The sequence below is a fragment of the Tachysurus fulvidraco genome, chromosome 3, assembly GCF_022655615.1.
Source record: "Tachysurus fulvidraco isolate hzauxx_2018 chromosome 3, HZAU_PFXX_2.0, whole genome shotgun sequence".
Classification (NCBI taxonomy): domain Eukaryota; kingdom Metazoa; phylum Chordata; class Actinopteri; order Siluriformes; family Bagridae; genus Tachysurus; species Tachysurus fulvidraco.
The window spans coordinates 32,858,417-32,881,903 of NC_062520.1; the positions used below are offsets into that span (position 1 = coordinate 32,858,417).

Sequence of the window (23,487 nt, forward strand, 5' to 3'; positions counted from 1 at the left end):
GCCGAGACAACAGCAGATTTAGTGTTGGATTAAATTCAGTTTACACACACACACACACACACACACACACACACACAGTGTATTTCACTGTATTTCACGTGTCTCCACCCTGAAGATAAAAATAATCTTCTCTCATTTATAACTTTACTTAAATGAACTTGGGAACAACTTCAGGAAAAAATACACCATCAATATGCAGCAGCAGAAATGACAAATTATTTTAATGGCAAAATTGAAATAGGCAAAAAATTCTGACTATTAGTTTAAACCAGTAGATTTTCCTTGAATTTGTCTGCACGCTCGCTGGGCGGCTCGACGACGTACTGGACTGCTCCTAATAGTAAAAGAAAGGAAAGCCGAACCGAGTTCAGGGGAAAAGTGTTTATTGAAGATGTTGGTGTAGATGCCTTCTGGAACTTAACCCAAAGGTACAGTCTGTGTACAGTTAGGACCTTCTAGTGTATTGATGTGTGACTGTTACAGACATTATGTTACTTACAGGTGAGGCACAGACACAATGTTTGTGTTAATTACAGGTGGAGCAAAAGGTGCCAGGACATCAAACATGGATTATACATGAAAGAACTAGACACCAAATCCTTCACCAAACAGTTTGAGACACACACACTCTCATTGACTCACACACACACTCACACACTCACACACACACTCTCATTCACACACACACTACGGACAATTTACCAGAGATGCCAATCAACCTACCATGTATGTCTTTGGACTGGGGGAGGAAACCGGAGTACCCGGAGGAAACCCCCGAGGCACGGGGAGAACATGCAAACTCCACACACACACAAGGTGGAGGTGGGAATCGAACCCCCGACCCTGGTGGTGTGAGGAGAACGTGATTTAATTGAACTAATTCTTTTTTAAAATCATCAACTTTCCTTAGATCTCCATGTTTTTTAAACAACACATTTCTAAAGATAATAAATTCTTCCTTTAGCGCTGGCTATGTGCCAAAATCTTACGATTATAAAACCTGACCTCGACCCAAGCCAGATGTCCAACTATAGGTCAATATCAAGCCTGTAGAAGACCCAATAGGGTGGAAACATTGCTTTTTAACAAATTAATAAATATGGGAGTTTATTAAACAGTCTTGTAGACATTACATTTTTTTTACTTTAGCAGTTTATTTTGTCCTGCACCTGCCAGAAGGTGGGATGTGCACACAATTACTGATTTAACATCAAACCTCCACTTTATCTCCAGGATCCTGTTGTAGCTCAGCAGTTATGTTCAGACCTACATAGGAATAATATTCATGTCTCAGTCAGGATCTCGGCCTCATCATAGCACAGCGCTGGTTAAAGTGGTAACTGACCTGTTACTGGTCTCAGATCAGGGTTGTGTCTCTTTACTGGTGTTACTTAACCTTGCAGCTTTTGATACCATATTATACTACTGTGGTTAATGTAACAGACCGTCATGGCTCAGGAAATTAAATAATCCCACTCCCATGTCACCCAGATGAAGATCCGTTCCCTTTGAGTCCCTCCCATCATCGTTAGCTCTGGGTCGCTCGTTAAGGTTAAGTATCAACTCAAATTTTATTTTATTCTGAATTTATATATTCCTGAAAATCTGCTTTAAGTCTATTGTTAAAACTCTATAAATAAAATGTAATTGAATGAAACAACTCCTGATAAATATAACTATAAATAATGGCAATATAATATCATATAAGGATGATAATGTTGTTAAAGTCCACTGGAGTTCATTCAACCTTCACAATCTATGGACCTTCACGCACCTTACATTAGTGAGAAAGTTTATTTCACAAATATATCATGAAACGTTATATTTCTGTGGCAGACCTCAGGCACTAAGTGAAGACATTCAGAATACACATTTTAGCTGTTTAATCTTGAAATAAGAGTTATGGAGTTTTGCATTTTAATGTATTGACACCAGAAACCCTTCAGTTAGTGTTTGGGTAACAGTCTGACATACATACTGAAGGTTCACACAATGCAGCTTCTTGTCAGGACTCAGCCCGGATTTTGGCCACGTGCTTTTGTTCATGTTCTGTGTCACGTGTCTGCCCTGCCCCCCCCCACACCTGTTCCTCACGTGTTAATTGTTGTCAGTATTTATTCAAGCCGTGTGGCCTTAAGCAGTGTGGATTCCTCTGTTGTCGTGTTCTAGTCGTGTCTGCTGTTGTCTCTGTCCTGTTCTGTGGTTTTTAGTTAATAAACCTTGTTTATTTTAGCTAATCCTGCGTTGTGTCTGTTTTATTCCCACACCCATGACACCTCTGCAGGTTTAACTGCACCAACACAAAGTCATGACATAAGGTGTTCATTAGCGCTCTTTAAGGAGTCAGCATCTGTAGATTGGCACAACCGCACTAAAGCTAACAACAGAAGAGAATGACACATGATAAACATTTTATTCGGGGTTTTATGAGCCTCCATACATGTTATTGTTTCATTTTTAAGCTCTTGAGGTTTTAAACCTGATTGCTGTAAACACACTGATGTAACAACAGAAAATCATGAGAAAAATCAGCAGTAAATGTGATATATGTTAAATATAGATGTCTGTTTATGCAGATCATATAAAATGTGTTTTAAGGCAGAACCAAATCTGTGAAAGCAACAACTAATATACACAGAGGTCGTTAGATCATGAAGAACAAGACCAGGCTTCTCAATGGAAAAGACATGAGAAACGTTACGGCTGTAGCTGTGATATTAATCATAGCTTCACATTGAGTTCCTGTGCTACATGCTAGACTCTCACGGTTTTACACGAGGGAAGGAATAATTAGGCGAATTACAGTATAATTAGTCTACAGAACTAATCTGTTATGCTAATTATCCCCATTGTGTCTGACAAGATTATATGAAAAGGTTCTACAAAAAGTCACTCAACTCGACATGGATATGATTTAATCAGCGGTTTTTCCTTTTCTATACCCACCTGATTTCTGTTTATAGTAACAGCAATATATTATATTAATAGCTATATTTTGTTTATAGCACAAACCATTCTGTAAATTTCAGTTTATACTAATAGGCATCTGTATATTATGTTCATATTACACACACATCTGTAAATCACTTCCATATTACCATTTTACTTAACTCATGTAAACACTGTATATCCTGCACTTACTGCTATTGCACTCTGGTTAGACCTAAACTGCATTTCTAATCTAACAATGAACAAAACAAGAAGGATAATGTATGAGGGTGCCAATACTTTTAAAACTATTTACTTCAATCATTCTGGAGGGCACTTGTCATTTTGCTGTGCATCAAAAAAATCCAATAATAATAATAATAAATATAGCTGCAAGCAGCCATTCCTGTGGTCAAGCCGATCCGATGCGCTCAGAACATGTCGCTGATGAACCAAACCAAGTTTCGTAGCGATATGGCATTGTTTTTATAATCTCGTGGCCACTAGGTGGCGCTGTCACAAAACGTTGCATGCACCCTCAGGTCATGACCATAATGACATATACCAAGTTTCATGTTGACACGCATAAGTTTTGTGAAGATACGTCCTTACGTACGTTTTGGCGTGCTCGCCATGTTGTCTCGGGTGTCTCTAGATGCTACTTACCAAAGGACATGCACAGGGGACAAACGGTCTAGAAGGAGTTCGAAGAAGTTTCCAAGGAATTTTACGGAAAATTCAAAATGGCGGAAAGATATTCATGACAGAAATGACGTCATATGGTGCATTCGAATCGGCATGAGCAAAGGGTCCAAAATATGTAAAGCGTTTGTGTCTAGGCCTTACGGGTCAGCAGTTATGAACATGAACATAATTGGATTTGGACTGTCGGTGGCGCTAAAGGGTTTGAGCGAGACACACCAAAGTTGCTATAGTAACTTGTAAGACTGTACATGTGTGCCAAATTACACAACTTTACTACATACAGTTCTATGGGCTGCCATTGACTTCAATGGAAGAAGAGGAAGGATAATAATAATAAAACCGACAATAACAATGTGTCTACGCCCCTTGACCCCTAATAATAATAATAATAATAATAATAATAATAATAATAATAATAATAAGGATATAGTAGTAATATTTTTCCTATTCGATAAAAACTTGAGCTTTAAATCACGATGATCCAATCTGATGGAATCACACTAACCTCGACTTGTGGCATATTTAGTGGATGCTGAGTCTCAATGGGAGAAAGATCAGGACTCGTGATCAACATCAACTGCACAATTTCTGTTAGCGGTGAACAAAGTTCTTATCGAACCGAATGTTATTATCTGTAGCTGTGATCCCAGGGGATGGAGCACATTCACTCGCATTCACTCGCATTCACTCACATTCACTCACATTCACTCACATTCACTCACATTCACTCACATTCACTCACATTCACTCGCATTCACTCACATTCACTCGCATTCACTCGCATTCACTCACATTCACTCACATTCACTCACATTCACTCACTTACATTCATTCACTCACATTCACATGTTCGTTTCAATCTCGTTATAGCTTTGTGAAAGGTAAATATCATCACAGTTATTCCTACAGAACAAACATTAGATTGAAACACACTGATAAGCGAATGTATAAATGTTAACGTTGACATTCTGACCGCCGGACCGTACAAAGTAACCCGCGGTGCTGAGAGAACAACGCATGAGAAAGCGTGTGACCTGAACATACAGAACCAGATGCATTAAAGCCTTTAGTGTGTGTAAATATTTTGCTGGTGCCAAAAACAAGTCATTTATTGTTTTCAGACATTTGTCATTTTCCACTTTACCTTTATATAACATGAACACTGACCACTGCAAGTGCAACCGTTCTTATTACTTACAGTTTGACCAGAAGGTGTTTGTCACCTGACCATCACACTCATGAGCTGCAGCCAAGGTGAAAATACACTTAGTTAAGTCTTTGTATTCTGTAGCATTAACAGTTTCCCTTCATTAGAACTAAAGGGATTAGATTTAACCAAGCAGTTCGACTTACAGCGTATCCTCTGGTCATCACACCGGTGTGTGTGTGTGTGTGTGTGTGTGTGTGCTCATTACAAACCCATTACAGTTAACACACAGTCTCCCGTTGCTATTATTTCTGCCTCCGCTTTATTTTGTCACATCTACATTACAGCACAGTGAAATGTGCCCAGTGCAAAGCCAGCAGCAATGAGGAGCCACCGATGTGTTAGATCGAATAATGAATGGGTTTGTGATGAGCACACATGGGTGTGATGGGCAGGAGAGCGATGCTCGGTTAAATCCAGTCCCAAAAGTCGCTCGATGATACTACCTGAGATGAAAAAGAAGTGTTCTGTTATTGTAAGATAGCCTCGGGAGAGAGACGCCGTCTGCAGTAGTACATTTCAAATCTTTTGCCCTAGGTTCAGAGAGGATTATCAAACACTGCTTTACAACTGTGCTCTAGACAAAATGGCTTCTACAAGATATGGGAAGTCTTTAAAATCGGCTTGGAACTAAACCTGAGAGAATTGCACACACTTTTCACCAAACTTAACAATAGCTATAAGCTACTGTGGACCCAATGCACATTTCCATACGAGGTGGCCTTGATGGAGCAGACATCATAATTGCATAAGGCAGGTCATAAATCTCCACTGGGTAAAAAACTTTACTTATTAGAACATGGACTGGATGTCTGGGATCAGTTTCCCTGTCCATCTGGGATCTGAAATTAAATCATATTAGGATATGCATTAAAAAAAAAAATTCAGTCCAACATGATCGACATTTTTTTTTTAAAAGAAGCGAGCTAACAATAAGCCTGTGTCTCTGCTGGAATCTTCCCAGGTGGAGCTCCAGATGTGTTGTGGGTTTAAACCGTCCTTATACTGTGGTGTTATGGGAAAGACACAGACTTAGTGAAAGTGTTGGGTCCCTTTATGTGTGTCGTCACTTTAAACGTGTCCCACTGATGAAGTTGTACACCAGAAACTGTGAGGTTCCACAGTAATGTGTAGCGAAAAGCTTGCCGTCGGGAGTCGGGTCTGAGAACGCGATCTCATCTTTGCTTAAGTGCGACCCGTAGATGAAGTTGTTCCTGAAACACAAAGTGAGATTAAAATAAAAGACTTACACGTAGAAAAGATGTAAATGTCTGCATTGTCCTCAGACTGTCTGTATAATCCACACAGATCAGACTTTATGAGACTGACACTGAGGTGAAGAACACCGATCATCTCCATCACACTGTTAGTGCTCATAACGTAAAGTGGACATTTTGTCCTTAAGTGTCCGATGTGTTATAAAAATGGGTAAGCGTGAGGACTGGAGCGAGTTGGACAAGAGGACATTGTGATGGCAGGACCAGTGGGTCGTGGGCAGCGAGGCTCACTGACGCGTGTGTGTTGTCCGATCTAACAGACAAACTACTGATGATGTTCACCAACCTGTGATAGCAGCATTATAACCACATGACACTGACCCAGTCTTCTGGGGACATTATAACCACATGACACTGACCCAGTCTTCTGGGGACATTATAATGTGTTTATTATGCTTTATTTGATGTCGGTCTGTGACTTTATTAGTTATTGTACATTTGTTTAAGATTTATTCAAACTCAATCGTCCCTTTGGGTAATGTGGGGATCTGTATGGGCAACATCTCCTGCAGGAACCTGGTAGGTGTCATGTCCTTCATGGGTTTGGGTCCAGACCAAGTATTCTTACATCTCTCTCTGTGTGTCTCTCTCCCTCTGTGTCTCTCTCTCTCTGTCTCTCTGTGTCTCTCTCTCCCTCTGTGTCTCTCTCTCTGTGTCCCTCTCTCTCTCTCTCTCTCTCTCTCTCTCTCTGTGTGTGTCCCCCTCTGTCTCTAGCACTCTGCTCTTACCCCTGGTACCTGCTAAATGCCCCTCCACCTCAGCAGTGAGCACCTTTACCTATGAGCTCATGTACAGTGTTTGAGTTGGTCTGGATGGATGATGAAGGTCAGTATCTCCATATCTTCTCACTGACATTATAATACATCTTCTGCTTATTTTAGACATTTGCATTGGTTTCTCAAATGTGTTCCAGTCAACGTTCTGTGTTCTGTAACAGCTGACGCTCACCTGAGACACTCGATCATTCGTGACGCGATGCCTCTCCTTCTCATCATGCTGAAAACCCAAATGCGACTGATCCCACACACTGCTGGCTCTGGGACAGTAGAGCAACACCAGGCTCTCTGCCGCTCGAACATCACCTTCTCCCCCTCCGACCCGTCTGGCACCGGCTCTTCTATCACCCTGTAACCCTGTATACAGGAAGGAAGGAAGGAGTTTCATTTAATGGTGTTGCTATTTAAATATGTACATATTAAATTCTTTACACACACACACACACACACACACACACACACACACACACACACACACACACACACACACACACACACACACACACACACCAATCAGCCATAACATTAAGACCACTGACTAAAGATGGTTTGATTCCCTTGTTACAGGTGGTTATGGTTACAGTGACCCCTGCAGGTTACATCAGTTATTACTACCTACCAAAGTGGTCCAGTGAAGCGGGTGGAGCAGAAACAGGCTCATTGGTGTGTGTGTGTAGGGAAACAAAGACACAGCCACAATAAACTGTGTATTCTGAGACCTTTCTGTTGCACACTGTTTCTGCTGCAGTAGCTCCTGTGTGAGATCGGACCAGAAGCTGGACTTCACTCTGCAGGCTTTAGGAGATATTCTGACCATCACGCTGACTTTTACCTCATTTATCCCTTTTTATATTCTATACCATCTATCCATCATTCATATAAAGACCCAAAGTCATATAAAGACCCAAAGTCATATAAAGACCCAAAGTCATCCCACATCGTAGGAAGGTGAACGCTGTAATGCTGGTGTGTAAACGGAGCTCCTGCAAACGATGGCATTGAGACTCAACAGATGTTATGTGACCTGTAGGATTTTTGTCTCTCTAGAGAATAAAGACTGGTTTATGGGTTGGTTTGGTTTTCTTAAACATCTGATCGACTTTTGTGTTGTGATCTCATTTTCTTTTAATATCTTGTGAAGGAAAGATGCCACTAAAACCTCTAAAACCATTAAAACCACTAAAACCACTAAAACCTCTAAAACCACTAAAATCATGAATCATTAATTAATTTATCTTTATATTTTGGCAGAAATGCTTCAAAATATTATTATTATTATTATACATTAATTTTATGTATAATTGCATACATGAGCCATTTAAACCTGTGCATCCACACACACACACACACACACACACACACACACACACACACACACACACACACACACACACACACACACACACACACACACACACACACGCGTATGAAGAATATGAATGTAAGTGTTTGTAAATCTGTGTGATGTTTAAGATTAGATTGTAGATTATTTGACTAGCAGCTGGTGACTGAGGCCCTTGTTGGATGTTGTATGGATTATTGCTCTCTGTAGGACGTCACTAGTGTGTCCTGATGTCACATGTTCATGATACCGGACAAACAAAGCGCTTAAAAAATAATAATACAAAACATTCAATAAAATAATAATAATAATAATAAAAGACGCCCCCTGACCTCCTGAATGTGTTCGGCGATCAGACAACCCGTCACCTTCTTATCATTTGAAATGAAGAGGAAGGTTTTGGTCTGTGAAGGAACCTCAGTCTCCACTTGCTGGAACCCCAGATCGTTGTCCACCATCTCTCTGATCTCCTCCACCTTAAAGCACACAACACACAAATTCTCCTGATTTGCTGAAGCTTTAATTTGGCACCGAGACCAAAGGATTGTTGAACAACTCCAGCACAAAGATTCCTGGGGATTTCTTTTACCTTCTTCAGTGCATATTTAGGGTCATCTGGGAGAACAAGTATGATCTTGCCATCTGGATATTCCCCTAAAATCCTCTCCTTCTTCCAACCCTGTAAGAGATTCAGAATAAATTGGTACTGACATCCAAAAAACAGTCCATCAGGTTTACTTCAGACAAACTGTAATGATGCGCACCACGTATCTGACAGCGCTGATGAACTGGTTGTGGAAGAGCAGGTGTTGGGTCTCGTCCTCGGTGGTGGAAGGAGAATACAGCATCCCACACACGTTACAGGTCGTAGCTCCAAATGCAGTCTGGGTTTTGTCCTTGGTCACAGCGTGTGTGTATATAATACATCATAAACATGTAACTAACACTGTGTGTAACTTGAACTGGAAAACATTTCAATAAAAATCTCTGGCACACTAACAGCTGCACAAGTGATAGAGAAATAAATAATAAATAATACTTTATATAAAACACACTGTAGTTACACAGAACTCCTAAGACTCTAGAACCCCCATGTCTCAGAGCTCATAATGGAATAAAACTTACGGTGGTTTTTTGCTCTCCTTCGAGTCTCGTAGCCCTTACATTTGTCTCGTCGTCCCTCGGCTCTGCGTCTGACCCACAGCTGCCCCTTAAACACACGTCAATATGAGTCAACTGAGCAGAAATACCCCTTTAACAGGAGTGGAGCACAGTGTGATCTCCGGTTGTAGCTCCTCCACCACAAGCCTCAGTGGTCTTTACATGAACAGAAGTATAGAAACAATAAAAAGGTGAAAGTTTGTTTATATCTAACGTTTATCTCTAATGATCCAGTCTGAGGTGACGGTGGTGAGGAAAATCTCCCTGAGATGATAATGAGGAAGAAAGCTTGAGAGGAACCAGAGTCAGAAGTGAACCTCATCCTCATCTTACCTCATCTTACCTCATGTCAATGTAAATGATGTCATGTCTACAACAGTTTATAGTCCATGAGCTCCTGAGGAACTAACAGGTCAGACATTTCTGAGCTCATTACAGACTTAACACTAATTCCTTCCTGCTGATGTCTTCAGATGTTCACTGATGTAGACCTGAGCACAAAGCCGACTGACACAATCACATATAGTATAACCCTGTAGGCCACGGGCTGTCGGTGCAGCTCTACACCATCACAGTGCACCACCAAGTGATGAGACTCGAGCAGGAGTAGATATGGATCAGGTGGGTCTGAAAAGAATCCATGTCTATCGTGATAGCTTGAAAAAAACCTGCTTGTTGTCCTTTAAGCTCTTATTATCGAGGCATTTCTACCTGAACTGTCTCCAACTGTCTCTGACTCATCTGCTCCCAACATCCAGACCACGGGTGATGTCACGGTGACCAACACGATTGTACAGGTGTTCCTAATAAAGTGGCTTACTAATAAAGACAGGAAGTGGCACGATACCTGTTTTTGGGTTCTGTATTTTCTGCTGAAGTCGTCTGACAACCGTCCTGCTGGTTAGAGGACTTGGTACCTGTAGATACTATAAACAGAAAAATAACATGTCATGGGTCTGTGGTTATTAACACAAAGAACAGTCTATGGTGATGTTCACCTGGAGTCTTCATGTTCATTTGCTTTTCCAGAGTTCTAGACGACTCCACGGCCAAAGCTGAGGGTTGCTCCATTCGACCCTATGAAAGAACATGGAGTAACTGTGTGTAGCGTTTGTGTAACAGTGAGAGTCAGAGGCAAGATAAGAGCACCGTGACATGCACAGATGTCTTTACCTCCTGTTTGGGAACAGCTGGCTTGCTAGGCTCTTCACTTGGCTCATCCAGCTCAAAGTCATCTGGTGAGTATTTGGGTCTGGGATTATATGGCTTATACTCCACAACAGGCCTGGGTTTTAAACTGGTAACACCATTGGGCATGGGTGGTGCCATAGCAGGGAGTGTTCTCCTGCACTCGCTGGGTCTCACTTTCAATACACTCACTGGAGCAACTGGTACAGGAGAATGAGGTGGAGGTGGAGGAGTAGGGGGTGGAGGAAGAGGAGGAGGAAGAGGAGGAGGAGGACTGACTTGGCTGGTTGATACAGAAACAGATAAAGTCTGTTCGGAGTCCTTTGATTCGTCCTGATTAGCCTGATCTGATTTCAGCTTTTTAACACGCGTCCACGTCAGTTTGTCCCTCTGCAGCTCCACCTGTCTCAGTTTCTGGAATCGGGACAGCTTCTTTTTCTCTTGGGTTTTCAGAGGGATGGACACTTGGCTGAGGAAGAAGCGTTTCTTAGGAGTACTCTCATGTGCCTCGTGTTCCGACGTCTCCTCGGTGAGGGTTTCTGGGATGGAGAGATCGCTGGAAACGGCGGGAATCGTGGCGTTGTCTTCCTCATTCTTACACCGAATCGTCTCACCGGATTCCTCGCCGTCTCCCGTCTCCACATTCTCTTCTTTCGCTGCCGTCGTGTCGGACGCGATGTCGTCTGCGATTTCCTCACACAGAGCCAGGAGGTTGAGCTGCTTGGGAGGTGGTCTCCTGGCAGCGGCTGCTCTCTCCTTAGCCATCGCGGCCAGACGAGCCTTGGTTCTGGCCTGAGGGTTCATTGCTTGCTTCTTAGGAGGTTCTGCACTGGCCTGTGCGAGAGAACCTTGCGTGGAGTCTTTTGCGCTGTCTTGGGGCAGAGAAGGAGTTGATGTACTCTCCTTACACACCACAGCTTTGCTGGTTTCTTTCAGTCCCATCAATTCCTGCATGTCCTGCTGCGGCTGCTCGTTACTGTCTAAGGCACTGAGGTCACAAGCCACTTCTTCCAACGTTTCGATCTCAACTACACAGTGTTCGATCTCGATATCATCCAGTGTCTCGGAGGTCAGAGAGCTCTGGGTCATGCCAGGAGCATCAGAGACCCCCAGGTTGTGTAGTGTATCCTGTAGGAAACAAGTATTCACCATGGCAAATGCATCAATATCTGAGAGCTTCTCACTACATTTGTTCAAGCTAGATTGTTGCATGATGGTAGAAAATGCTTGTATAGGAGGCAGCGGCTCGCTCATCACGCCTCCTCCAGCCTCAACGTTTACACTCATTTCCCCACAGGGGTCAACCGCCACTTCCTCCTGTTCTTTGAGCGCTGGTTGAGCCTCAGAGTACTGACTCACTTGGGTCATGGCATGATACGTCGCTGCATCGTGTTCGTCGTTCAGCTCCAGACCGAACATGGTGATTCCTCCTGCCTTGTTTTTGTCTGGCAGCGTGGTTTCTTCACTGTGTGAATCAGGAGGCTGACCGTAGCTGTGGTCTGTTAGCACCGGGTACAGCACCGTCGCCACCGCACAGGCCGCTTCTGGGAGCGGCGACTGACATTTATCCTTCTTCATCCTTGAAGAGTATTTCCTCCATCCTTTTTTAAGGACATCTGAAGTCAGACACAATTTGTCTCCATCTCTGTTTGGTGCTTTAGTGTTCGTTTTAGTAACTAGTTCCTTTACCACTGCGGCTTTCATTGAGTTCTTTTTCCTTTTTACTCCTGTCACATTTTTCGAGGGCGTTTTCAGTCGAGAGGAGCGACGAGGTGGGTTTTCCACATTGTCTCTTAGCTGTGTCGAACATCTGCTTTTAGACGTAACAGAGACCATCTTCTGAGGCGGTCCTGACCTCTGGGACCTCTGGGGCCGCAGAGACGTTCGGCCGGGTCTATCGGACGACGACGAGCTCGGATCGGCCGGTTTCTGCGCTTGAGCTTCTGAGGATTGCATTTTCCTTTTTTGACATGGCATTCTAAGTGAAGATGAGACACAGCGAAGGGTTAATAAGCGCAGGAACACAATTCCTCAGCACAGGGTTTGTGTTTGTCATGTTCTGTGTATCAGAAAACATAAAACCTGTGCAATTTATTATTTAACGTGCATTTTACTTTAGTTTGTTTAAGTTAGTGATGAACTTCAATACAGTTTAGTTTATAGAGAGGGAGGGAGGGAGAGAGGGAGGGAGAGAGAGAGGGAGGGAGAGAGAGAGGGAGAGAGAGAGAGAGAGAGAGAGAGAGAGAGAGAGGGAGAGAGAGAAAGGGAGAGAGGGAGGGAGAGAGAGAAAGGGAGAGAGAGGGGGGAGAGAGAGGGATGGAGCAGAGAGAGGGGGGAGAGAGCGAGAGAGAGGGAGAGAGAGAGAGAGAGAGAGAGAGGGAGAGAGAGAGAGAGAGAGAGAGGGAGAGAGAGGGAGAGAGAGAGAGAGAGGGAGAGAGAGAGTGTGAGAGAGAGGAAGAGAGAGAGAGGAGGAGAAGGAGGAGAGAGAGAGGGAGGGAGAGAGGAGAGGGAGAGGGAGAGAGAGAGAGAGAGATGAGGAGAGAGGAGAGAGAGAGGGAGAGAGAGATAGAGAGAGAGAGAGAGGGAGGGAGAGAGAGAGGGAGAGAAATGGAGAGAGAGAGTCGAAGAGAGAGAGAAATGGAGAGAGAGAGGGAGAGAGAGGGGGGGAGAGAGAGAAACAGATAGAGAGACGGAGAGAGAGAGAGGGAGAGAAATGGAGAGAGAGAGAGAGAGAAACAGATAGAGAGACGGAGAGAGAGAGAGGGAGAGAAATGGAGAGAGAGAGAGACAGAGAGACAGAGAGAGAGACAGAGAGAGAGAGGGAGAGAAATGGAGAGAGAGAGAGAGACAGAGAGAGAGAGAGGGAGAGAAATGGAGAGAGAGAGGGAGACAGAGAGAGAGAGGGAGAGAAATGGAGAGAGAGAGAGAGAGAGACAGAGAGAGAGAGAGGGAGAGAAATGGAGAGAGAGAGAGAGACAGAGAGAGAGACAGAGACAGAGAGAGAGACAGAGAGAGAGAGGGAGGGAGAGAGAGACAGAGAATTGTAATAATCAGAGGCTTTGTAAGTAAAGATAAAGATGTAGATGATAATAAGAAGGTAAAGAGACGTTATAAGCTCAGCTTTAAGTCCGTATGATCTGTGTGTTATTGAGTAAAACGTTTCTTCTCTGGATCCGAGTTTTATACGTTTAGGAGAATAAAGTGAGTGAAAACGCCACAGATTACAGTAAACACTGTGAGGATAGTGACATGACGCAGTAATAACTACAGTAATAACTACACTAATACAGTATAATACACTACACTAATACACACCAGCTGCTGTAGCTTTAGCATTAAAAGGCTAACCTGCTAAACTGCCATTCAAACTGATTGTTTTATCAGGAAACATAAAGACATCCGGAGATGCAGCTAAAACACACCAACACACCGGAACAGGGAGAAACTTACTTATCTGGTTCTCTTTATAAAAACAGCTGTGTGTGTGTGTGTGTGTGTGTGTGTGTGTGTGTGTGTGTGTGTGTGTGTGTGTGTGTGTGTGTGTGTGTGTGTGTGTGTGTGTGTGTGAGAAGTTTACATTCTCTTCCGGAGCTGATGTTGTCTTCGTCTCTCTCTCTCTGTGTGTGTGTGTGTGTGTGTGTGTGTGTGTGTGTGTGTGTGTGTGTGTGTGTGTGTGTGTGTGTGTGTGTGGCGCCCTCTGATGGAGTGGAGCAGTGAGACGATATATAACAAATACTCAGAACAATTACTTATAAAAAATAAGAATCCATGTGAATGTGTATAAATGTGACGTCACTTTCCTACAAATATATAATTACGTGGGTTCATTTTTAACCATTTACACGTCGTTCTGTTTTCCATTCCAACCAGCCGGTGGCGCTGATGAGTCGCCGCACTGTCTGATGGACGGAAAGCTAGCGAGCGAGTTTCCGGAGGCTGAATCCCAAATGCATCGTCGCTCCTAAGACGTGTTCACTATCGAGGGCACTAGATAGTTTATTTACACGCTATATATAGTGCACTATGTAGCGCTACACGGAGTCATTTGGATGTGGACCAAACGCTTTTGGCGCCGTATTCGTTTGTTTTGTCAAGCTGAGGCTGTAAAGTTCTAGCTGTAGCCATAAGAACTGTTTAGGAACAAACTTTTATTGTCTCTTCGTGTTTTTTTGCGTTTGTAATTAGAGCAGTTCGTACGTTTAGGTTATTTTTCTGCAAACATAATGTGACATATAACATATAATATAGCTTACGGTTTATAAAGGGTTTGATTACGGGTCAGTTTCTCCTCATGATCCTTACAGTCGTGTTGTCTTTTGTCCTCTCTTATGTTGTCCTGAGGTAAAGTGAGAGACTTTAAGCTTGTTGTCCTGAGGTAAAGTGAGAGACTTTAAGCTTGTTGTCCTGAGGTAAAGTGAGAGACTTTACGCTTTTTGTCCTGAGGTAAAGGATGAGCGGCTCTCAGTGTCCTGATGAAGTCCTCACCCCAGGCAGCAGTGCAGGAGCCGCCGAGAGCATGAGGCTGTTCCATGACCTGCTCGAGAGCCTCAGAGATTGTCATGCTAATGCAGTGCAAGGTCATTTTTATAATAATTAAATATTTCACATTAATACTAACAGCACATAACAGTGACTGTGGGAATAATAACATGTGCTCTGATGTAGATGTAAGTGGAAGCTTTAGCAGGTGTTCAGTAGCTCCATTATAATAGCTGCTGTTTTTATTCCTGTCAGAATTGCAGTTAAAGGTGAATAAACTGAAGAAAGAACGTTGTTCGTAAGTAACATCACATGTACTTATAATTCATTTGAGTAATGAAGAGTACTACATACATAATTAACAGTAATCTATAGTAATTAGTTGACACTTTATCACAGAGCAGGTCGTTATACACAAAAATGTAAACAGAATCTTTACAAAATAGGCGCAGGTTGTTGTTTAAGCATGTGATTATAAGGACAGCTATTCATTGTCTGCTCGTTCTCTTCATTAGTGATGCCCAAAGACTGGAGGAGTTTTATAAAAAGAATCAGCATTTACGTGAGCAGCAGAAGACCATGCAGGACTCCATCAGACTACTGCAGGAGAGGTACTTCATACAACTCTGCTTTATTCCTCATAAGAACACGTACATATAAGACTTTACACTTTATATGGAGATTTACTCTATTTCTGTAAGACTGTTTTCAGTTCCTCATTGTTAGACCATGTTCTGTTGTTCTGTACTAGGTTTCATTAGCCTTGTGTGTGTGTGTATGCACTTTCGAACCACACCAGGAAAAGCGAAGGGTGGATTTTAATCTTTTATTAAATCTCTGAGGAGTTTAAAGCAGGTTTGCACGAGAGGCAGGTGGAATCTTAACCAAGCTGCTCTAACTAGAGGGTTAACTGGGTCTGTGAAAGCAGAGAGAGATACAAACTCGTGCTATCTGACATTTAGACCTGCCTTGGCCCTGTCGACCGCGCCACATGGACTTTCTGGCGAAGTTAATAACACTTATAAAGATTGGGCTAAGCTACGTATCGGCTGTTAGAAGAAGAAGAAGCCTTTATTGTCACATCTACGTTAAAGCACAGTGAAATTCTTACTTTACACTTCATAACTTTGAAGGTTGGGGTCAGAGCACATGGATGGTCATAATACAGGATCACTAGACATTCATACTTGTAATATATTATTCAACTGTAGTTAGCATAATCCAGACACATGCAAACGTTCTGCCCTGGGTACAGACATTACTCCTTGGGCTTATTGGAAAAAAATTACCCCGAGAATATTTCTTTGTGCAAGCCTGAGGGAGTCCGTTCACCCCAAGGGCTCTTGTAGCACTGCACCATCAGAGAAGCTTTGCCTACATGCTGGGGAATGGTGTCATACCACAAGGGTCTGATTTCTTTAGACTGAGGAGACCTGAAGTTTGCAATATTGGACCCCAGCAAAGCTCTGAATCAGGAGGTTGACTTTTGCTAAGCTTTATGCTAGGGCTGGAATGGCTAGCAAATAGAAATAGGACGAATCAGATTTAAATTATATTTTTTTAATGACTGTGTTTAGCACTAATTATCTTGTTTTAATGTTCAGTAGCAATTATTATGATGTTATATGAAGAAGCACCATCCCAAATATTTTGCAGGCTTTATACTTTTGCATTGTCAGACACAGGTTATCACAAATAGTTCATATTTTCATTCAATTTCAATCTAGTTTTAAATGACTGCAGTTAAGCTCTTGAAGTCAGTTTAGGGAAAAATCTAGAAATGGAAAGTGAGCCATGTTTATACAGTATATGTGTGTGTAATATATGTGATAAATATGTTACTAGATTAAAATCCGGACCGTGTGATCGCTGCAGAGAAACAGAAAAGCAGGTGAAAAAAACACAAGACTCAGTTGAATATCTGCCGATTCTGAATGAACTCCGTAAGTACGGACACTCTACTCTCTTTCTGGACTACAGCGCAGTAGTTATTTATTCTACTGCTTGGACAATTTCTTATCTTTGTGCATGTTGCTGTTTAGAATCTGAGAGAAATCTGCTTAAAGAGGAGAACAGGAAGCTCCGTCTTCAGCTTGAGCGAACACGTGGACAAATGTAAGTGAACTGAACACGTGCCTCACGTTTACTGTACAAGAGGCACAATTTATATTGACAAAATGGAGTGGCGTGGCGATGGAGTGGCGTGGCGATGGAGTGGCGTGGCGATGCTACATAGATATTGGCATCTTAATGGCTGCCACACTCTTGGTCTAGCTTTTAATTCATTCCATGCTTTCATGCATATGATCTTTACTCTATTAGGAAAGCATGTAACTACCTGAACACCCACACTGCTGCTTCAAGGTCTTTTGATGCGTGATGCATTTATCCAAAACACAAAAACTACTTCAGTTGTGTTCTGAGGTACCGAACGCTTTAGCAAAAGGCACAGATAACTGGTGACGTTTAGGATCATTTAGGAAATTATTCTTAATTTTTCTGCTGTCACTTTCTTTTACACCAACACCGATCAAGACTGATTCACAATCACTAAAGCTTCCTAAGCAGGCAGACTGATATCTGTTCAGTTTACTTGTTCATGTTCCCTGATTTTTAATTTTTTTTAGCAGTGTATAAATCTTTCAGCACATAATAATGGTTAAAATAATAAATCCTCACTCCCACAGACTGTTGAGTTGTATTAAGGATGTTGACGGACGTCTGTTTGATGGCTATTAATTTCTGTGAGCATCTACGTTTAAGTTTCCAGCAGACCTCATTCTCAGAGCCGGAGGAAGGCGTGATCCCAGACTCGCCAAAGCAGCCACTGTCCTTTCCTGTTGTCAACAAGATGAAGCGTAAGAGAGATCAGAGCCACGTTCGCTATGCTGAAAAACTGCTAGCATTAACTGGTTAGTTGTACAGAAAGTACAGTCACACGCACACTATGTTCTTTTTTAAAACCCTGCTGAATAACCCTTGAACAACATACGATGGTAAGAAAAGATAAAGATTAGGGTGTGAAGAAGGAAAAGAACTGCTCCAGATCTGAAGCAGTACCACCTCATCTTATGGTGTGGGCATGTAAGGCTGTATTTATTTATCATGTGACTAATGAATAAGGCGAAAGCGTAGCATCACTAGAGAGAAACCCACTGGCTGGTGATGTCTGTGGGTCTTTGTTAAAGGACCAGTTTTATTCATTATTTAATTCCAGTAATTTAATAACTGCAGTAAATGAACTAAATGAACAAGGACTTTGTCAAATATTAATGGGCTGACTGTTGAACGACTCACAAAGTATGAAGGTACATTTATTATTTTATTTATAGTTTTGTGTTCTACAGACCCCCAGAATAGAGAGCAGGCCACACCGCCGCACCTCCCTGCCGAAGCTGTGTTTGTTCCAGAGACATGTGATCTGGATGTCACGTGTATTTCAAGTAAGAACTTGTCACTACACATGACATCATCCTCAATATTTGTTAATGATCAGAAGGGATAAGTGTCATTTTTTTTTTAAGTGTAATTACTTTCACATCTTTATTCTCTGCTGTGACTTTTCTAGTCGTTCAATCCTTAATCGATTGTCTGATGGTTTATGCAGAGAGCAGCACTAAGATTCATGGCAGAACTGTGGTTGCAGAAAGTTGCTGTGTAGACCTACATACTGAGCAGGTTGATGTAAAGGTTATGGCTTTTCTTCATGGTTTAACATATCGAGAATACATATATACTGTATAAAGGAACTGCTTTTTTTATGATCCCCTACTAAAGGAAATAGTAGGTTAGTAACGATTTACTGATGTACTGACATGTGTAGGGATGTTGTTGCTCTGTGAATGAATAATATAAACTCTACACATGCTACATGTATCACTGTAAGTTGTGACCAAAGTGTGAATTTACTTTAAGCATCTCTTGTTTTCAGATGCCCGAGAGTGATGTAAACTCTGAGAGCTTTCTCAGTCAGCCTAAGCACAAGGCAAACAATCTCACTCGGTAAATAGAGATTCCCAGCTGCATGTCCTCACTTCAGCTAGACTCGTCTTTACACCTTTAAATAATTTTAGACCTCTTGAGGGAGGGAAGCAAAAGCACAGACTTGTCTCTTCTCCGTCCTAATAGTTGTCCGGGTGCCGAAGAGCAGAATAAGGGGAAGACTCACGATGGGATGAAGTCTTCACAGAAACACACTGGCACTCATCTCGAGCAGGTGAATACAATGTGTTAGGTGTTTGTGCTGCTTAGAACCAGCTGTGTAGTTTATCCAGGATCAACTCTGCACTCGTCATCATTCCATTTGGGAGTTATTTGTAAGATTAACTTATAAATACACATTTAAAGGACGCATGCAAAAGAAGAAGCTGGGAGACCGAACAGACTGAGTCTGATACTCCGAGTCCACGTACTCCGAGACAGGATTCTAGTCCAAATGGTATGACGACAACTTTCACTAATATCAATTATTAATATTTGTGTATTTTGCTGTATTGCAGTCAACCCAGATTTCTCCCCCTACATTACACACATTTCACTATTCTACAGTTATTCATACTCATTTTAAACGTCACTGTATTCACACGGCATATTTTTTGTATTTATTTATTTTTTAAACAACTTTTTTCCCAATTCTATACAGTTTAATTAGCAGCTTTCTGGATCTGTACAGATAATGAGCTTTTCTCATCATTTTTCAGAAGAGAGCTGGAGCATGGACCCAGGTGTCGGTCTGTCCCAGTATGACACCAGTATACTTCCTCATCCACAGGTACAATTCTCACAGAGATAATACTTTACTTTGGGTGGTGTTTAAAACTAAAATATCTTGAAGGGAATTCTTTTCCCAGAGACGGCTTCAGATTACAAGAGAAATAAATGTAAATGTAATATTATATATATACAAAAGCACTAAGGAGCTAAGAACATACTGCACTATGATAATGTACATGGTGTTACATTAATGTACGTGGTGTATTTCTCCAAAAAGACCTTTTTACAAAGGTTTTATAATGTATTTAATAAAGGGATTGTGTTTGTGAAGAAGAAATATCAGTTTTTCTTTTTCTAATGTTAAAAATCAGATATCACCAATCAGTAAATATCAGTTTTTACAGAGCTCTTGTTTTCTTTGTCTCGCAGCCCAAACTACAGACTGAGACCATAGACCTGGACTGTACATACGTGAGTCACAGTCTGCTAGTAGCTCATCGAAAGCAAACTGAGTTGAACCAAACAAATGGCATCACAGGTATGTGCAATTCTATTGGCACTAACGTACCAACATCACACGTGTGACAACCGTGATCGCTTCCATTGCAGTGGCAGGAGAATTGCACAAATATTATATATTCAGTAATGACAAAAGTCAAGCACCTGGAGACAGTAAAGGGCACAGATACACAGTGAAGGTGTAAACCCAAGATGTATTTGGGACAAAAACGTCTTTTAGATTCTAGTCTAATTAAGACTTACAATGTTCTGTGAATTATGTGAAGAATTCAAACTGTTGTCTATTCATTACACTTTCATTTATTATTATTGTTATTATTATTATTATTTCTTTTTTTTCTATAGGAATAGGGCAGAAGGCTAATGACAGCTTAGCAAATATCTTTGATACCACTGGGCATGAAGATTATGAGTCTTGCCCTCAGGATGAGACAAGTGCCTTGGAGAAAGAGTATGTTCTTGAGAATGAGGAGGAGGAAGAATGGGATGAACAGAACGAGGGCATGAAACACGATGAACAGATGGAGGAAGATGGAGAAGAAGCACAGTTTATGGACGGTAAAGACTTAACACAAGAAGCCCATGGCAACCTGTCCTCATGTCAAAACCTCTACAGCAATGTAGCTGTGTGTGTGGATAAGAAATGTCACTTGCACACATTGAGCCACTGCCCATTATTTATGTTTATTGCAATAAGTTTTGACTTTGAAATTCATTATTTGTTTATAAAAGTTAATTTAAGATAAACTGAAATGCTGAACTTCCTCAGCCTAGATTCAGTGCCTGACCTCACTGCTAGTGGCTTGGTCTCTGATTCTAGCACTATGGCAAGAATGACACAGCTCGCTCCTCCTCCTCCTCCTCCTCCCATCTTCCTCTCATTGTGCTCACTCATTTCTCAGTGCGACGATCGAATTTTAATAACTTTTACATTCTAATCACAGCACATTTACTAATGCATGTTTTTGTACACAGAAGAGAAACCCATTGGAGCTCCTGCTGAGAGGTGAGAGTTCTGATCTGGTCAGAAATATGTACTGAATTTGTACAAACGAACGTTTGATCACGTCGTGTTCTTCACTTCTTCAGCGCTAAGAACACGTCTGTTGCTTGTGTGGTGGTTGTACGTAAGAAAGCTGAACGAAGGAAACTTCATGGTCACACATGCAAAGAATGTGAAATTGTGAGTAAAAGTCTTTGTTCATTAGAATATTTATTCTCTCAAACTGCACCACGTCCAGTCTTTAAAAGTCTGGACTGTTTATTTAATACAATCATTTGGGTTTGGGATCAAAAGATCAGAATTTCAGCTTTCATTTCCTGATATTTACACCAAGATGTGATGACCGTGTAGAACAAACACCTTGAGTACCAACCTGTAGATTCTGTAGACTTCTGTAGACTTCTGTAGAATTCTGTAGACTTCTGAATTAATTCTTCTGCTAGCATCATTAGTTCCATCAACAATAAGACTGTATCCTTAATCTTAGACCTAGTGAACCAGGATTGAAGTATTTATTGGTCTGTTAAGCAGTGTTGTACGTGGCTGTGGATTAGATAGTGATAAACACAAAGGTTTCTGAGTCCATCCCACAAGCCCGAGCCATGACAGCACCCCAACCGGCTTAACCCAGGAGCTTGTTTACGGTCATGATTCTTTCTTTCTCTGCATTTTGACCTTTAAACCTCTTTGGTCCATTTTGGCTCCAAAACGTTCATTTTGTTTTGGCTCGTCTCTGTATTTTCTGTGTAAATTCCAGTCCAGCCTTTCTTCAAGGCTCTCATGATGTTTTTGTCATCAGCTGCTGCTGTTTTCTTTGCACTGTCTGGTTGTTAGTACACCAGCAATTTCCTTCTTCATTCCAAATTGTTGGACTGTTTTTATCCCTTACCTGGGTTATGGCACAGATTTCAGTTTCAGCTTTATCAGCCTTAGACAGCTCTCTGATTTGCAGTTGGTTTATCGTTTTTAAAAACAAATGTATTCTGTACAAGTAAAACCCTGCTTTTTTTTCAGCTGCTTTGTGACAATTCACAATGTGCACAAATAAAATGTAGTTGAATGTTCCTATAGCTTTATTGTTCAATAATAGGTTCAAATAAAAGGTGCCATGTTCTAAGTTGTTGGACACAAGACACTTGGATGTAAACATCAGGAAATGAAAGCTACAAATCTGATCCACATGAAATGAATCTTCAGTACAGCAGGAACAAAACAACTGGCCTTGGTGTTTCAGAGAGGACTGATGTCACGTACCAGATGAGAAATAACGGCAAATTGAACACAATGTTAGATGTTTAAGCTCAGTGCACTTTATAAGACGCATCATAATTAACACAATGTGGCACAATGTGTTTGTTTAGTATTACAGGGACCTCCCAGAGGAAGAGAGACAGAAGAAACTGTCGTCCTGCTCACGGCATCGCTTTCGGTTTATTCCCCCTTCCACCCCGGAGAACTTCTGGGACGTGGGCTTCCCTTCTACACAGACCTGCATAGAGAGAGGTACAGTGTTTAACAGAGTCCACACTAATCTGGATTCATTAAAAAAACAGACTACTATTTCACTGTACTGCGCACGTGTAAACCACTTCGGCCTACGTCATTTCTGCCTGCCGTTTATTTCCGGCTCTTTGAAATGTCGAGCAAATGGAGCAAAAAAGGTTTTTAAATGGAGCGACAGTGAGGTGGAGCTGCTGTGGTGAGTAACACGGGAGTATAAAGAGAACACCGGCTGGGAGACACGCTGAAATAATGATGAAATATTATTATATTATAGTGAAAATGTCCTCGCAACAATAAATATCCAATTCAACTCCCAGACATGATGTATTCCCAGTTTCATGAACTGAACACAGACTGTAGATGGTACGTAATAACCTTGTAAATTCATGACTATTTTAACAGGATACATCAGAGAGGACAAGCAGACAGATCCACGTTTGAGGAGGAAGAAACCTTACCTTGCTACGTTCTCACCCAAAGCTCCGTAGCAGCATCTTATTTCCCACAGAAGACACACGGGGATATTAATAGCCTCTGTATGGAACACACTATTGCTCTTTATCCTGTGGACAATACTGTAGGAGTCCATTACTTTTACAGAGGGTTTCTAATTTGTGTTTAATATTTATCCTGTTTGTAAATATGAAGATTTTGTTTAAAATAAAATAATTTATTTATTTCCTCAG

The 23,487-nt window shown here is 41.6% G+C and overlaps 2 protein-coding genes across 11 annotated transcripts; one reads left to right on the forward strand and one right to left on the reverse strand.

Moving 5' to 3' along the window:
• Window positions 1-4,715: 4,715 nt before the first annotated feature.
• Window positions 4,716-14,256, reverse strand: esco1 (establishment of sister chromatid cohesion N-acetyltransferase 1). 5 transcript variants are annotated; one of them, XM_047811155.1, is made up of 11 exons: window positions 14,142-14,190; window positions 14,035-14,064; window positions 10,570-12,562; window positions 10,395-10,473; window positions 10,244-10,322; window positions 9,361-9,439; window positions 9,000-9,131; window positions 8,825-8,914; window positions 8,568-8,711; window positions 7,066-7,250; window positions 4,716-6,054 (listed from the first exon to the last, which is right to left on the reverse strand). In XM_047811155.1, exons 3-11 carry the CDS (start codon window positions 12,559-12,561, stop codon window positions 5,907-5,909), a joined length of 2,928 nt encoding a protein of 975 aa, XP_047667111.1. In that variant the 5' UTR covers window position 12,562; window positions 14,035-14,064; window positions 14,142-14,190; the 3' UTR covers window positions 4,716-5,906. The 5 variants fall into 5 exon arrangements, with proteins under 5 accessions (XP_047667111.1, XP_047667107.1, XP_047667109.1 ...); XM_047811151.1 differs by having other exon boundaries at window positions 9,361-9,445; window positions 14,142-14,189; XM_047811153.1 differs by lacking the exon at window positions 14,035-14,064 and having other exon boundaries at window positions 9,361-9,445; window positions 14,162-14,256.
• A 358-nt stretch (window positions 14,257-14,614) lies between these two features.
• rbbp8 (retinoblastoma binding protein 8) lies at window positions 14,615-23,481 on the forward strand. Of its 6 annotated transcripts, none has more exons than XM_047811163.1 (18): window positions 14,615-15,161; window positions 15,319-15,361; window positions 15,579-15,674; window positions 16,909-17,006; window positions 17,106-17,178; window positions 17,827-17,975; window positions 18,396-18,506; window positions 18,671-18,753; window positions 18,995-19,065; window positions 19,192-19,279; window positions 19,411-19,501; window positions 19,764-19,834; window positions 20,206-20,314; window positions 20,641-20,853; window positions 21,274-21,301; window positions 21,385-21,478; window positions 22,660-22,801; window positions 23,204-23,481. In XM_047811163.1, exons 1-18 carry the CDS (start codon window positions 15,035-15,037, stop codon window positions 23,287-23,289), a joined length of 1,773 nt encoding a protein of 590 aa, XP_047667119.1. In that variant the 5' UTR covers window positions 14,615-15,034; the 3' UTR covers window positions 23,290-23,481. The 6 variants fall into 6 exon arrangements, with proteins under 6 accessions (XP_047667119.1, XP_047667118.1, XP_027017899.2 ...); XM_047811162.1 differs by having other exon boundaries at window positions 14,616-15,161; window positions 21,271-21,301; XM_027162098.2 differs by having other exon boundaries at window positions 14,616-15,161; window positions 18,671-18,747; window positions 21,271-21,301.
• Window positions 23,482-23,487: the final 6 nt, after the last annotated feature.